The sequence below is a fragment of the Belonocnema kinseyi genome, chromosome 3 (genome assembly GCF_010883055.1).
Source record: "Belonocnema kinseyi isolate 2016_QV_RU_SX_M_011 chromosome 3, B_treatae_v1, whole genome shotgun sequence".
In the NCBI taxonomy this organism is placed as follows: Eukaryota; Metazoa; Arthropoda; class Insecta; order Hymenoptera; family Cynipidae; genus Belonocnema; species Belonocnema kinseyi.
This window is the reverse complement of record NC_046659.1, coordinates 92,557,085-92,570,403: the sequence shown is the minus strand read 5'-3', so window position 1 is coordinate 92,570,403 and position 13,319 is coordinate 92,557,085. Positions and strand designations below refer to the sequence as shown.

General features: G+C 26.8%; 1 protein-coding gene across 1 annotated transcript in view; it reads right to left on the bottom strand.

Moving 5' to 3' along the window:
* Positions 1–3,079: 3,079 nt before the first annotated feature.
* Positions 3,080–13,319, bottom strand: part of LOC117169336 (GRB2-associated-binding protein 2) — a 19,706-nt gene continuing 9,466 nt past the window's right edge. The window contains exons 6-7 of the mRNA XM_033355670.1: positions 8,723–8,871; positions 3,080–4,751 (exon numbers count right to left, since the gene is read on the bottom strand). Of these exons, the coding sequence (XP_033211561.1) occupies positions 4,509–4,751; positions 8,723–8,871 (392 nt within the window). The 3' untranslated portion in view covers positions 3,080–4,508. The remainder of the gene's footprint in view (positions 4,752–8,722; positions 8,872–13,319) is intronic.

The following is a 13,319-nucleotide window of genomic DNA, read 5'->3' as shown; positions in this document are numbered from 1 at the left end:
GCTATTTTGTATCGTTTATTAACTTATGCAGGAAATTTCACCAGGGTGGCCAAAAAGCTTTATTTTCAAAATTCTCTGTTTTTTTCCCTGACCAATTTTTCATTTTCCCTGACTATTAATATTCAAAGGTCAGCTGCTAATCTTGTAACATACATAACATAGAATCTTTTATGAACAGAAAAAACAAGTTTAGAATAAAATTTAAAAAATTTAAATTTATTTATTACGTCAAACGGAAAATTACTTTTCTATCATAAAAGATGAACTTTCAATCTAAAGGGATGAAGCTACAACCAAACAATTCAATTTTCGACCGAAAAAGGTGACTTTTCAACAACAGAAATTCAATTATCAACAAAACATTAGAATTTTCAACAAAAATTATGCCTCCTCTACAAAAAACGTGAGTTTACAATCCAAAAGGACAAATTTTGCAACAAAACATTTGAATTTTCGAACTGATTTTCAAAAAGGTCAAATAGGTTCAACCAAATAGTTGAATTTTCAAGCTAAAAAATCGAATGGTTTAGAAAAAAGTTGGACTTTAAACCCGAAAAGTTGAATTTTCTACAATAAAGTTAATTTCCAGTCAATAAAGATAAATTTTCAACGAAATAATTGAATTTGCATTTAAAAAATACTTTTTAACCAAATCGTTGCATTTGCAATCAAATATGAATTTTTTAGAAGAAAGTCGAATTTTCAACCCAAAAAATTGAATTTTCGACAAAAATATGAATTCTCAACAAAAAATGTAATAGTTGATATTTTAACTAGAGAAAAACGAATTTTTTTAAATAGTTAAATTTTCAACTAAGTAGTTCAACTTTTACCCAAATAGTTGAGTTTTCAACCCACAGAAATTAATTTGCAACCAAATGGTCTAATTTCTAATAAAGAAAACGGTAAACTTTAAAAAAATACAGGAATTTTCAACTAAAATAGATTCATTTTTGTCGCAAAAAATAATTTTCAACAGAGTTATCGAATTTTCCAAGAGAAAATTTTTTTTAACAAATAGTTTATTTTTCAGTTGAAAAGAGAACAAAAATTCATTCGGATTGTTGAACTGTCAAGCGAAAAGACGAATTGTCTGTAAACAGTGGAATTTCAAACCAGAAATGGAAAAATTACATCCTCAGCTAAAAAATTAATTAAAACAAATAATAACATATTTTCAACCAAATATATAGATTTTTAACCAAAGAGATGAACTTTAAACAAACAAAAAATTAATTTTTAACAAAGAATTTCGACTCTTACCTGAATAGGTAAATTTTCAAATAAAAAAGATCAATTTTCAACAAAATAATTAAACTTCCAAACAGAAGAATTTTTAACAAATATTTCAACCCAAAACAGTTGGATTCAATAAAGAAAAACAAATTCTCGAAAAAATAGATTAAAATTTTAAAGTACCTCTTCTAGAAATTCATTGACTTCCCAGATTTTTTTCAAAATCCCTTACTAAGAAAAGTCCCTGACCTATGGCCACGCTGTTTCATGAAACTAAAAATTGGCTTAAACCTGAAAAGATGAATTTTCTACAATAAAGTTAATTTCCAATCAATAAGGTTAAATTTTCGACCAAATAGTCGAATTTCCACACCAACAAAAATTATTAACCAAATAGTTGTATTTGCAATAAAATCAATGAAATTTAGAGAAAAAGAGACAATTTTTCAACCTACAAAGATGAACTTGTAACCAAATAGTCGAATTGTTTATAAAAACAATTAAACTCAAATCAAAAAAAGTTTCATTTTCAATCAAATATTAAAAATGTCAAACCAAAAACATAAATTTTTTTTATAAGATAGTCAAATTTTCATCCTGAAAAATGGAGTCTACGATAAAATTTTAATTCTTCACAAGAAATCTAATAGTTTATAAAATGGATACATTTTTTAGTATAAAAATGTATTTTTTGACAAAGCAATAAAATTTTCAAAAAGAATAATGATTTTTTAACAAATAATTTATTTTTCAGTTTAAAAGAGAGAAAAAGTTCATCCAGATTGCTGAACAAGGACGAAATCTCTGTAATCAATTGAATTTTGAATAAAAAAATGTAAAAATTACATTCGCATTTAAAAATTTAATTCAAACAAAAAAGAATTCATTTTCAACCAAATATATACATTTTTAACCAAAAATATGAACTTTAAACAAACAAAAAATTGATTTTCAACAAAAAATTAATTTTTAACAAAGAATTTCGACTCTTATCTAAATAGGTGAATTTCCAAATAAAAAAGATAAATTTTCAACAAAATAATTAAACTTCCAATCAAACAGAAGAATTTTAACAAATATTTCAACTAAAAATATTTGGGTTCAACAAAGAAAAACAAATTTTCAACAAAATAGATGAATTTTAAACCAAAATTGTTGAATTTTTAACCAAATAATTACATTTTCAACTGAAAATAATCGTCAGAAGGAGGTTAATTAAAATAAAAATAAATTACTGAGAAAAATATTCTATCAGAGTGGTCATAAAACTTCATTTTCAAAATTCCCCAATATTTTCCTGACCAATTTTTCATTTAAGCTGATCATTGTTATTCAATAACAAAAACCTTACTCTTGTTTTAAAATAGAATCTTTTATAAACGGAATTACAAAATATAAAAAATACAATAACTTTTCGAATTTATTATGCTAGGCAGTTATTTAAAATTTTGAAGTACCTCTTCTAGAAATTCCCTGACTTTTCACAGATTTTTTTCAAAATACCTTACCAATAAAAATCCCTGACATACGACCACGCCGTTTCATGAACTAAAAATTGTAGTGAGTTTAAGGAATGTGTTGCAAATAAATAATGAATAATTATTTTAAATAAAATAATATAACATTCATTATTTCCGTTTTCTATATTAGTCTTCGAAAGAGTGTTCAATTTTTAACGCCTATGATGAATTTCAGAATAGAGAACCAGAAAAAAAGAAGAAACAAAAGAATATTTCATTATTTTCTTAAGAATAATAAAAAAAATGTATGGTAGAATAATTATCTAAAGGATTTCTCGTTTTTAATAAACACTACCTTCATTTTTTTTAGGTAAAATTCAGTTTTTATTCTGTTTAATAAGAAAATAAAAAGACAATCGACAAAAGTAAAACATTCCTAAATTCAGACGTTGCTTGAAGAAAATGACATTCAAATTTCAATTATAATTTACAATCTAAACCGGAGCAAGCAATTTCTGTGAAAGATGAAGAAACGATGTAAAATCGAGTTATAAAAACGATTGTTTTCTCATTAAATTCAATAAAATCTCTAGCTCTCGCAGTAACATAAATTTCTTTCTACTTACTCTTAATTTATGTATACGTATTTACAATATTTAGTGATTTAATTTGACAACTAAATTTCATTAATCAGTGATTATAAACATATTAAGAAGTCTAATCTCAACAGAAGAGTACTTTGTGGTATAAAATATCTTAAGATATTGGTAAGAATTAAGAATTATTCGAACAATTTGTAATACTGTACATATGATTTACAATCCTGTAACAAGTGCGCACTAGTTGGGTGAAATCACCTCAAAAATAAAAGCGCCCTCCGTTATCAGGCACATTAACATATACTATCCTAGTGTTGTATACGATATTAAAAATCATTAGGAGTAATTAGGATCACTTGTAAATTTTGTAATTTGTTGCTCTGTTACAGACAAATCAATTCACCTATTTTGCACCTCGATATTCATTTCACAACAATTATTTTGGTCTAAGTCCTTAGGGCGATACGATAAATACTTAATAAAATACTCCTCTGACACTCGCCTCGACGACTTTCTGATTCTTAATATTAACATTATATTTTTGGTCCATTATGATATTGCTATTCATTCTTAAAAAATTCTTAGCAACACTAATTTAGGACAACTCTTTTATCAAAATCATATGCAGAGAATCAGACCAAATACGATAGGTCTGATATGAAAATTTCTGAAAAATTTCCTTTCCAAATATTACGGCTTATTTCAACCCTTATATCTCCTTTCTCCAAAAAAAAAAAAAAAAAAAAATCCAAGCAAATCTTTCATTACAGTAAAATCAGCTCAATTTCATTGCAAAATTGAACTAGAATAATATTCTAAAAATATACAATATAAAATTAAATCCTATCTATAAAAGAAGATCAGAAAAAATCTTATAAACGCGACTTGTGCGCATTTGAGCCCAGTCATAAAATTACTCTAATTTGTCGAGTAAAGGTAAGTAAAGGAACACCTTTTTCTATGAAGAATATGCTTTCATAAGGGTTGAAACTTCTTCCTCGAATATAAAAATAGACCGAATTGGATTAGTCTTTGTACTTGATTCGAGAGAGTGCTACGATGTAAAAATGCAATACAGTTAAGAGATAAATATTCACAGAGTGCTACATGAATAGGTTAATATCTATTTAATTAGTTTTTCTCTCTCTAGATACGTTTCTGATATGAAAGTCCTAAATGAAGTCTAAGATCGACAAGATTAAAAAGGCTTACTTTAGGTAAGATCGTCAGTACACAGTTTTCTCTCCTCTTCAACTCGCTGTCGAGTTCGATTAAATGCTTCAGTTTTGAGAAAATCTACTGTCTTGTAGACAGTACTTTGTGGTGATTGTGCCGTCGGCATGGTCGAAGATGCGAAATTTTCGGTTGCCTGCAAATCCAGATCAAGATACTGCAAAACGACCAGACTTCGTTTTGTCGCTGGTATAAACGAATTTTGATCTTGGTAGTAATAAATCTGTAAAATAAAAATAAATTGGCAATTATTAAACAATCTCAATAATCAGATTTATACTTGATAGCCTTGAAACAATGTAATTTAAAATTCATAGTAGATATTTAATAAATTGGAACAATTTTATAATTATAAGAGTACGCTTTTCATAATTAGGAAGTTACAAGGTGTTGGATAACACGACCCTTGAGTATACGCCAGATTTAAAAATTTCAAAAATTTCCCAAAGAGATCAAATATTTCAACAAATTTCAAAAAATTTCAAAACAAGTTTTGATTTACAAACATTTTAAAAAATTCACCAATTTTTTTAAAAATTGCAAAAAAATTTTCCATAAGATTTCTAAAATTTCATACAAAGTTAAACATTTCTCAAAAAATATCAAAACATTTTACGAAAATTTTAAGATTTTGTTTTAATTTTTGAAAATTTTATAATGATTTCGAAGATTTAAAAATATTTCACAGATTCAAAACATTTCACAAAAATGTCAAAGGTTTTCTTTTGAATTCAAAAAAGATTTCTAATGATTCCACAGATAACAAAGGATTTAAAAATATTTCACAAAAAATGCAAATATCTTAACAAAAAAATCAGAAGATTTTTAAAAAAATTTACAATTTATTTAAAAATTTCAAGTTTTCAAAATTTTTAGACATTTTACGAAGTGTTCAACAATTTCACAGGATTTGCTACGAATTTTAGAAGATATCAAACAACAGGCAAAGATTTTAAAACAAATCAAAATTTTTTTGAAAGATTTCGCAAAAAATTTAAAGATTTAAATAATTTTACGAAACATTGCAGACATTTCACAATGATTTTAAAGATTTCACAAAATATTTAAGATATTAGACAAGATTTCAAGGATTTCGCAAAAAAAATTCAATAGTTTCGAAAGATTTCACAAACATTTCTTGAAATTTCAAAGTTTATAAGACATTAAAAGAATGGTTTCAGGATTTCAAAAAGAGTTGAAAGATTTCAAAATATTTCACAAAAAATTTCAAAGTTTTTAAAAATATTCTTTTAAATTTTAAAGAATTAATCATGATTTCAAGGATTTAACGAAAAATTTCAGATATTTCACAAAAAGTTCAGATTTCACAGAAATTCCGCAAACAATTTCAGAAAAAGTTTTAAAAAATTCAGAAGATTTAAAAAATAATTACAATCTTTTTTAAAGATTTCGAAAAAATTTACAACTTTTCAAAAATTTTATAAATTTCATATAGTGTTCAAATATTTCACAGAAGTTTAAATACTTCAAAGGATGTCAAAAGATTTCACAAAAATTTCAGAAGATTTCAAAACAATCTACTTTTTTTCTTAATAATTCGCAAAAATTTTAAAGATTTGCAAAAGATTACAAAAGATTTCACAAAAATTCCAAAGATTCCGAAGCCATCGAAGTATTTTTAATTCTAATTGCCTGTTGAAAAAAGTCAAATAAAAAAGGGTAATATTCTCACCAAAAACGGGGAAAAATGAAATGCTTATTTTTACATGTCAAGAAGAACAATTAATCTTTTTATAAAATGTTATATTTTTAAATAATTTTTAATGATTGCTGCCTTTAAACAATTTATATATGTTTAAAATATTTCTCAAAAATATTTCATTCCAAGATATGTCATTCCTTCCATTATATAATCAATGCTTCCAATGTAAATTTAAAACTACACTCTTTAGTACAGCGAAGTAAAAATGATAAAATTAATCGAATCATTAATTTTTGTTCAACATTTTATTGCAACTTTAATCGTTTTTCGATAAACTGAGTTTGCTCATTTCTAATATTTTTTTATGATTTAAACTTTACACATACAGTCTACTGAGCAGCCTTAACGTTTTTGGAAAATGCATTTATATATTTGAGAATCTTTGAAATACTGTGAAATTGTTGCATGAAAAAATGTAATTTTTGGATTTTTCATTATTTTGCATGCTGTCAAAATTGAAATTTTTTATTTTTCAACAAAATTCAAAAAGTAGTTATGATAATCTTATAGGGCATTCAAAAAGCAACATTTTTCTTCTCTTGACTTTTTTTCATATCGTGCGTTATTTGGCATAAAATGTTCATTATCGTTCGTAAAAACCTGTTTTTCGGATTCAGGGAGAATCAAAACGTGGACTTTTGATAAAAACTGGGGAGGGGAGGGGGTCAAATTTGACAAAAATCTAATACCTTCTCTGATGAGAATGTAAAAACCATGTTATTAAGGGCATGCTCTTCGGTGACCACGTGACCAAACTAGTTTCCAGTTATGAACATTTCTTTTGGTGTTCACTTTGTCCACACGGATTGAGATATCGTGTTTAAACTTTGACAAATAAAATAAAAAGCACTAAATAACGTTTGTATACATCAATATATTGGTAATTTTAAAGAAAGTTTATTTATAAATTGATGGAATAGGATATTACCATTCGAGTTATAGCACTTCGCAGATCATTTTTGGTTTGATGCATTTTAGATTTTTTGATTCGTTCATATTGAGCACTGACACGAATATTATACTAAATCGTCTAAACCTTGAAAAAAATAAATATAAGCAATAAAATTTGAACATTCTTTGCAAATTTAAATCATTTTCTGAAGACGCACATTTCTCAAGATGGGACTTGGACGGATTTTCAAGTATCATATACTAAGATGTTCCTCGATTTTTTTAAATCGAGGCATCTATTGTATCGACGTTAAAATTTTATTTCATATTCCTTTAATATTTTACTAGAAAACTTTCTTCGTAATTATAAACATTTTGATGTATACAAACGTTTCTTAGTGCTTTCTGTATAACTTCCTAAATCCTGCACACGATATCTCAATCCGTGTGGACGTAGTTAGGACAAAAAAAAAATGAAAATCATTTCATTCTCAAAGTTTCTTTTTTCTCCGCTAGAAATCGCTAAAAATGCTCCAAAAATAATGATAGATTACGTGTGTGCAGATGCTAAAATTTTCATTTGCATCAAATGTGCAAATTTTATTGCTTATATTAATTTTTTTGAAGGTTTAGACAATTTAGTCCAAAATTTGTGTCAGTGCACATTATACGCGAATCAAAAAATCTGAAATGCATCAATCCAAACATTATCTGCAAAGTGCTATAACTCGAATGGTAATATCGTATTTCATCAATTTATAAATAAACTTTCTTTAAAATTATAAACATATTGATGTATACAAACGTTCTTTAGTGCCTTTTATTTAATCTGTCAAATTTTACAACGATATCTCAATCCGTGTGGATACAGTGAACACCAAAAAAAAATGCTCATAAACGGGGACTAGTTTGGTCACGTGGTCACCGAAGAACATGCCCTTAAGCAAAAAATTTATTTTTAATTTTCGTAATTTTTTACTACTGTTCACTAGTAAAAGCTGTAAATATAACATATTCATCATAATTTTTGAACCAATAGGAAATGTTTTTAATCATAAATTGTTAAATTTTACTAATTAAATTTTTTCACTTGTCTAATGCCAACCCACAAGTTTTTGTCGTTCAAAATTGTTTGAAATTTTTCAGCTTAAAATTTTTTTTTAAGTGTATTTAGTTGTAATAGTTCAGCACTTGAAACGTATACCTTATTCATCATTAATAATTTATGTAAATGCTATAATTGCCTTAATTATTATTTAATAATGGGTACACTTAGTAATTACAGAGAATTTTCCGCTCAAGTCAATTATTTTCTTTTCAAATATCGTATATTTAAAGATGAAGGGGGAAGAGGGGGAAGATTTTTGAGAATAAAGAAAAAAGGGAGATTTCAAGAAAAAAGGTTAAACTAAAAAAAAAGGGGGAAGATTGTGCACCCTGACAATCTCATGTCAGTTTTAATTATGAAATAGAGAAACCGAAAATTTAATTTTTTAATGTATTTGATATAAACTTGTGTATTGCTAGAAGTCGATGGCCTGATTAATATCACGTTTTCTAACAAAGAGATATATACAAACCTCCTCATTTTCCTCATGTCCATTGTTATCTTCGTCAGACGTCGACTGATGACGATTCGAATGCGTATTCGTAGTGGGCGTGGGACTAGGAGCTGCTCTTAATCTTCCTCTGCCTGGTGGGGAAGCAAGTTGCAAAGCCACAGTATTTACTAAAAAATAAAAATAAAACATATTTTAAATCCATTCAATGAAAAGAAACTAAAACTTTAAGTGTTTCAGTTATATTTTTTTTTTTACTAAAACCAGGGGATGCCTACTCAAGTCCTGAAAAAAGAAATTCCATGACAATTCCAGGTTTTCTCCAGGTATCTTAAGTGTTTTCCAGGTTATGATTTTTCATAGTACCAAATATTAGTTGGATTTTCAATTAAAAAATACCACTTTCAACAAAGTAGTTGAATTTCAAACTTAAAAAGATCACTTGTCAACAAAAAATGAAATAGTTTAATTTTTAGACCAACAATAATTTTCCGCAAAAACATTTCAATTAAGGAGTTTTATTATCAAACAAACAGATGAATATTAAATTAAAATTATAAATATTTAATTGGCATACTTAAATTTTCAAACAAGAAGATTAATTTTCTACCAAGACAAGACGAGTTTTAAACGAAATGATTGAATTTTCAACTAAAAAAGATAAATTTTCAACAAAGCTGTGGACTAAAACGATGAATCTTCAACTGGAATAATTAAGTTTTCAACCAAAGATCTTACTTTGAACCAAGATGATTAATTTCTAACAAAAAAGACGAATTTTCAACAAAATACATGAATTTTCAACTAAAAAAGATAAACTGTCAACCAAAAATGAATGGTTACATTTTCAGTGAAAACAAAAAAGTTCAACCACAAAAATTAATTTTAAACCAAAATGATGAATTTTAAATTAAAATGATGATCCTCAAATGGAATAGTTGAATTTTAAACTAAAAAGATTATTTTTCAACTAAAAGTATGAATTTTTAACTAGAATAATAGAAATTTCAGTCAAAAAGATAAAATTTCGATTAAAAAGGATAATTTTTTAACAAGAAATTAGTTAGGTAAAATTTGAATAAAAAAATTAATATTCAACGAATAATATGAAGTTTTAATTAAATTGATGGATTTACAACTGGAGTAATTACATTTTCAGTTTAAAAAACATTAATTTTCAGTCACAGAAAAAGAGAATTGTCAACAAAATAACTCATTTTTCAACACAAAAAAAAAGAATCTTCCATTAAAAGTATAATAATTTATCTAAAAAATAATACTTTTTAAAAAAGAGCTTAACTTTGAACCAAGTAATTAAATTTTTCAAAAGGGGAATATTATTTACAACAAAAGTGTTTAACTGTCAGCCATTTAGTTTTATTTTCAACCAAAAACATGTATTTTTAACTAAAATGATGAATATTTAACTGGAATAGTTGAATTTTAAACTAAAATAATAAAATTTTAATTCAAATGATGAATATTTACCTAGAATAATTGAACTTTCATGCAAAACAAAAAAACTATTTTTTAACGAAGACGATTAATGTCTACCAAAAATATGACTTTTCAACTAAAAAAAAATATGATTTTTCAACCAAAAATTGAATAGTTAAATTTTGAATAAAAAAAAATAATGTTCAATGAAAGAGAAGAATTTTTAACTAAATTGATCGAATATTCAAGTAGAATAGCTCGTTCTTCGACCAAAGAAATGTATTTTTAATTAAAATAACGAATCTTCAACGTGAAAAAATTAATTTTTAACAAATGAGTTTAATTTTAATTTAAATATTCGTCTTTTTGGCAGTAAATTAATCTTTTCATTTCAAAAATCATATTTTTTGTTGATAAACCAACAATTTAGTTGAGAATTCTTGAATTTTGTTTTAAAACAATTTATTCCACAGAAAATTAATTTTTTTTAATTTATCTTTTTGGTTAAAATTGAACAACTTAGGTTTTAATGTTGAACTGTTTTCTTACCAAGTAATCACATTTTTATTTCAAAACAGATAAATTGTGATCGAGAACTGTAGCAATTGATATTTCAAAAAAACAATATTAAATTCTGTTCAAACTGTTCAATTTTTAAGCAAAAAGATCAATTTACAAACAGGAAGATTAATTTTCCACGAAACAGAACGAATTAAAAAAGTTAAATACAATTTAAAAATAGGACACAATTCTTTGAATTATGTAAATTTGAAATGAATTCAGAAAAATTCAAAAGAATTTAAAAGAATTTGAAGAAATGTCTAAGAATTTAAGTTGAGGTTTAAATTCCTTTATTAAAACCATTTGGAAATTCTATGAAATTGTTGAAAACTCTTGAAAATGCCTTGGATTTTTTTTAAATACCCTAAAATTTTTCAATGTCTTTGTTATCCCTTCAAAATATTGAAATAAATAAACAATTCCTGGGAATCTTTTAAAATGCCCTAAAATATTTCAAATCCTCTAAAATCTTTTGAAATCCCTTGAAAATTTTGACAAGCTCTAGAAAACGCCAAAGAATTTTTAAAAATACCTTAATATTTCAAATTCTTTGATCATTTTATCAATTGAATTCCGAAAACTAACTTCAAAACTATTCAAATGCTGAAATCTTGAAAAATGTATTAAAGTACATTGAGAGCATTAAAAAAACCCTTACAATAAATGAAATCCTTGGAAACCTTACAAAATCTCGTAAAATATTTTTAAGTGTCTTAAAACCTTATAGGTCCTGTAAAATTGCCCCATATATTCAAATTATTGAAGATCAATTAAAAAGCTTCTTGGAATCTTTTAAGATTTTCCCAAATATTTCAAATCCTTTGAAACTCTGCAAAATACCTCACCTCTCGTGAGTAAAATTTTTTAAATCCAATAACAGGATGACCACAATATTGAATTTTCCAATTCCCCTGCCAATTACCTGACATTTAGACGAATTTCCCTGACAGAAAAGTATTACAAAAGCGAATAAGGTGTCAATAATGTGCCAAGCAAAATAGTGAAACAAGCCAAAAAAATGCGCTTTACATAGTAGTATGGATTAATTAAGGTCCGAAAACTCAGCGCCGCCACTAACGAAAACAAACGGTCATATAATGCATACTTCGTTGCTATTTTTTACAAACGAAATTTTCTTTTGCTCTGTTTGTTTCTTTAGAAAACAGGGCGGCGCTAGCTTGCCTTCAACTCAGCGGCGATCTCTACAAAAATCATTAAAGTACAAAAAAATGACTAAGTTAGATTTTTTGCTTTTCAATGTGCTATGAATCGCTTTTGTAAAATCAACCCTTATTTTTAAAAAATGACCCCCTGTAATGAAAAAAGTATTTTAAAAACCACTAGGCTAGATTTTTTTGCTGTCCAATGTGATATGAAACACCTTGGTAAAATCAACCCTTATTTTAAAAAGCAACCCCCTGTGCTGCAAAAACCTATTTTTAAAAAAGAAACTATCTAGATGGAAAATACTTCGAAAATATTAACACGGTATTTTTAAAGCATAAATGAGGAGCAAAGTTATTCTTCAGTCCTAATCGTTACGAAAACAACCCCCGTATTTATATCCAAATACAGAACTGCAGACTGATGCCAAAAATGGTATAATGGGATAATTTTACAAAAACGATTAATATGATATTGGAAAATAAAGAAAGAGCACACAAATTAAGAGCACAAAAATCCCAACAGTTAATGTATACAATTTTTGGCAGCATTCTGCAGGTTTTTTTTTATATATGTTTTGCAACACAGGGGGTCGCATTTTAAAATAAGGGTTTATATTACAAAAATGTTTCATATCACATTGGAAAGAAAAAAAATCTAGCCTAGTCATTGTTTTAAACAAGGGTTGATTATACAAAAGCGCGTTATGTCTTCATGGTTATTTATATTATTTATGGACAAGTGTTTAAGAATGGCTCTCTTCGACGAAGAGGGTGTGGATCTCGAAACAGTAAGGGTACGAGGGTTAGCGTTCGCAGATGATAAGGTTGTTACGGCAGAGTCTATCGAAGACCTACAAAGAATGTTGAATAAACTAAATGCAAGCATGAAGAGCATGGGCTTAAAAATTAACGCAAATAAAACAAAAACTATGGTGTTCGAAGGAAATAGTGAGAAAACGCTATGCAATATTTTATTAAACGATGAGAGAATTAAACAAGTTGATAAGTTCGTATACCTTGGTAGCTTATTTACTAGGGACGGGAAGATAGATGAGGAATTAGATAAACGAATAAATGAAGGTAAGAAGGTTACTGGTAGAGCAGGTCCCCTCATCAGAAGTAAAAATATAACAAATAAAGCTAAAATGGCAATACATAATTCTATATTTGTACCGACTGTACAAATATCGGTTAAGATGGTTCGGACATGTTAAGAGAATGCCAAATGAACGACTAACGAAACAAGTGTATCAAGGTAAAGTAAATGGCAGCATGCCCAGAAGTAGACCGCGCAAAGAATGGTTAGAATGTGTGAATGAGACCCTACTTGGAAGAGACATAAGAAGTCACAGAAACACGAGAGCCTGCATGAAAAAATGCATGGACTTGAAAGAAGTTAGAGAAGTATGCCAGGACAGGAAAGTATGGCGGAAAATAGTTAATAAAAAGAGTGT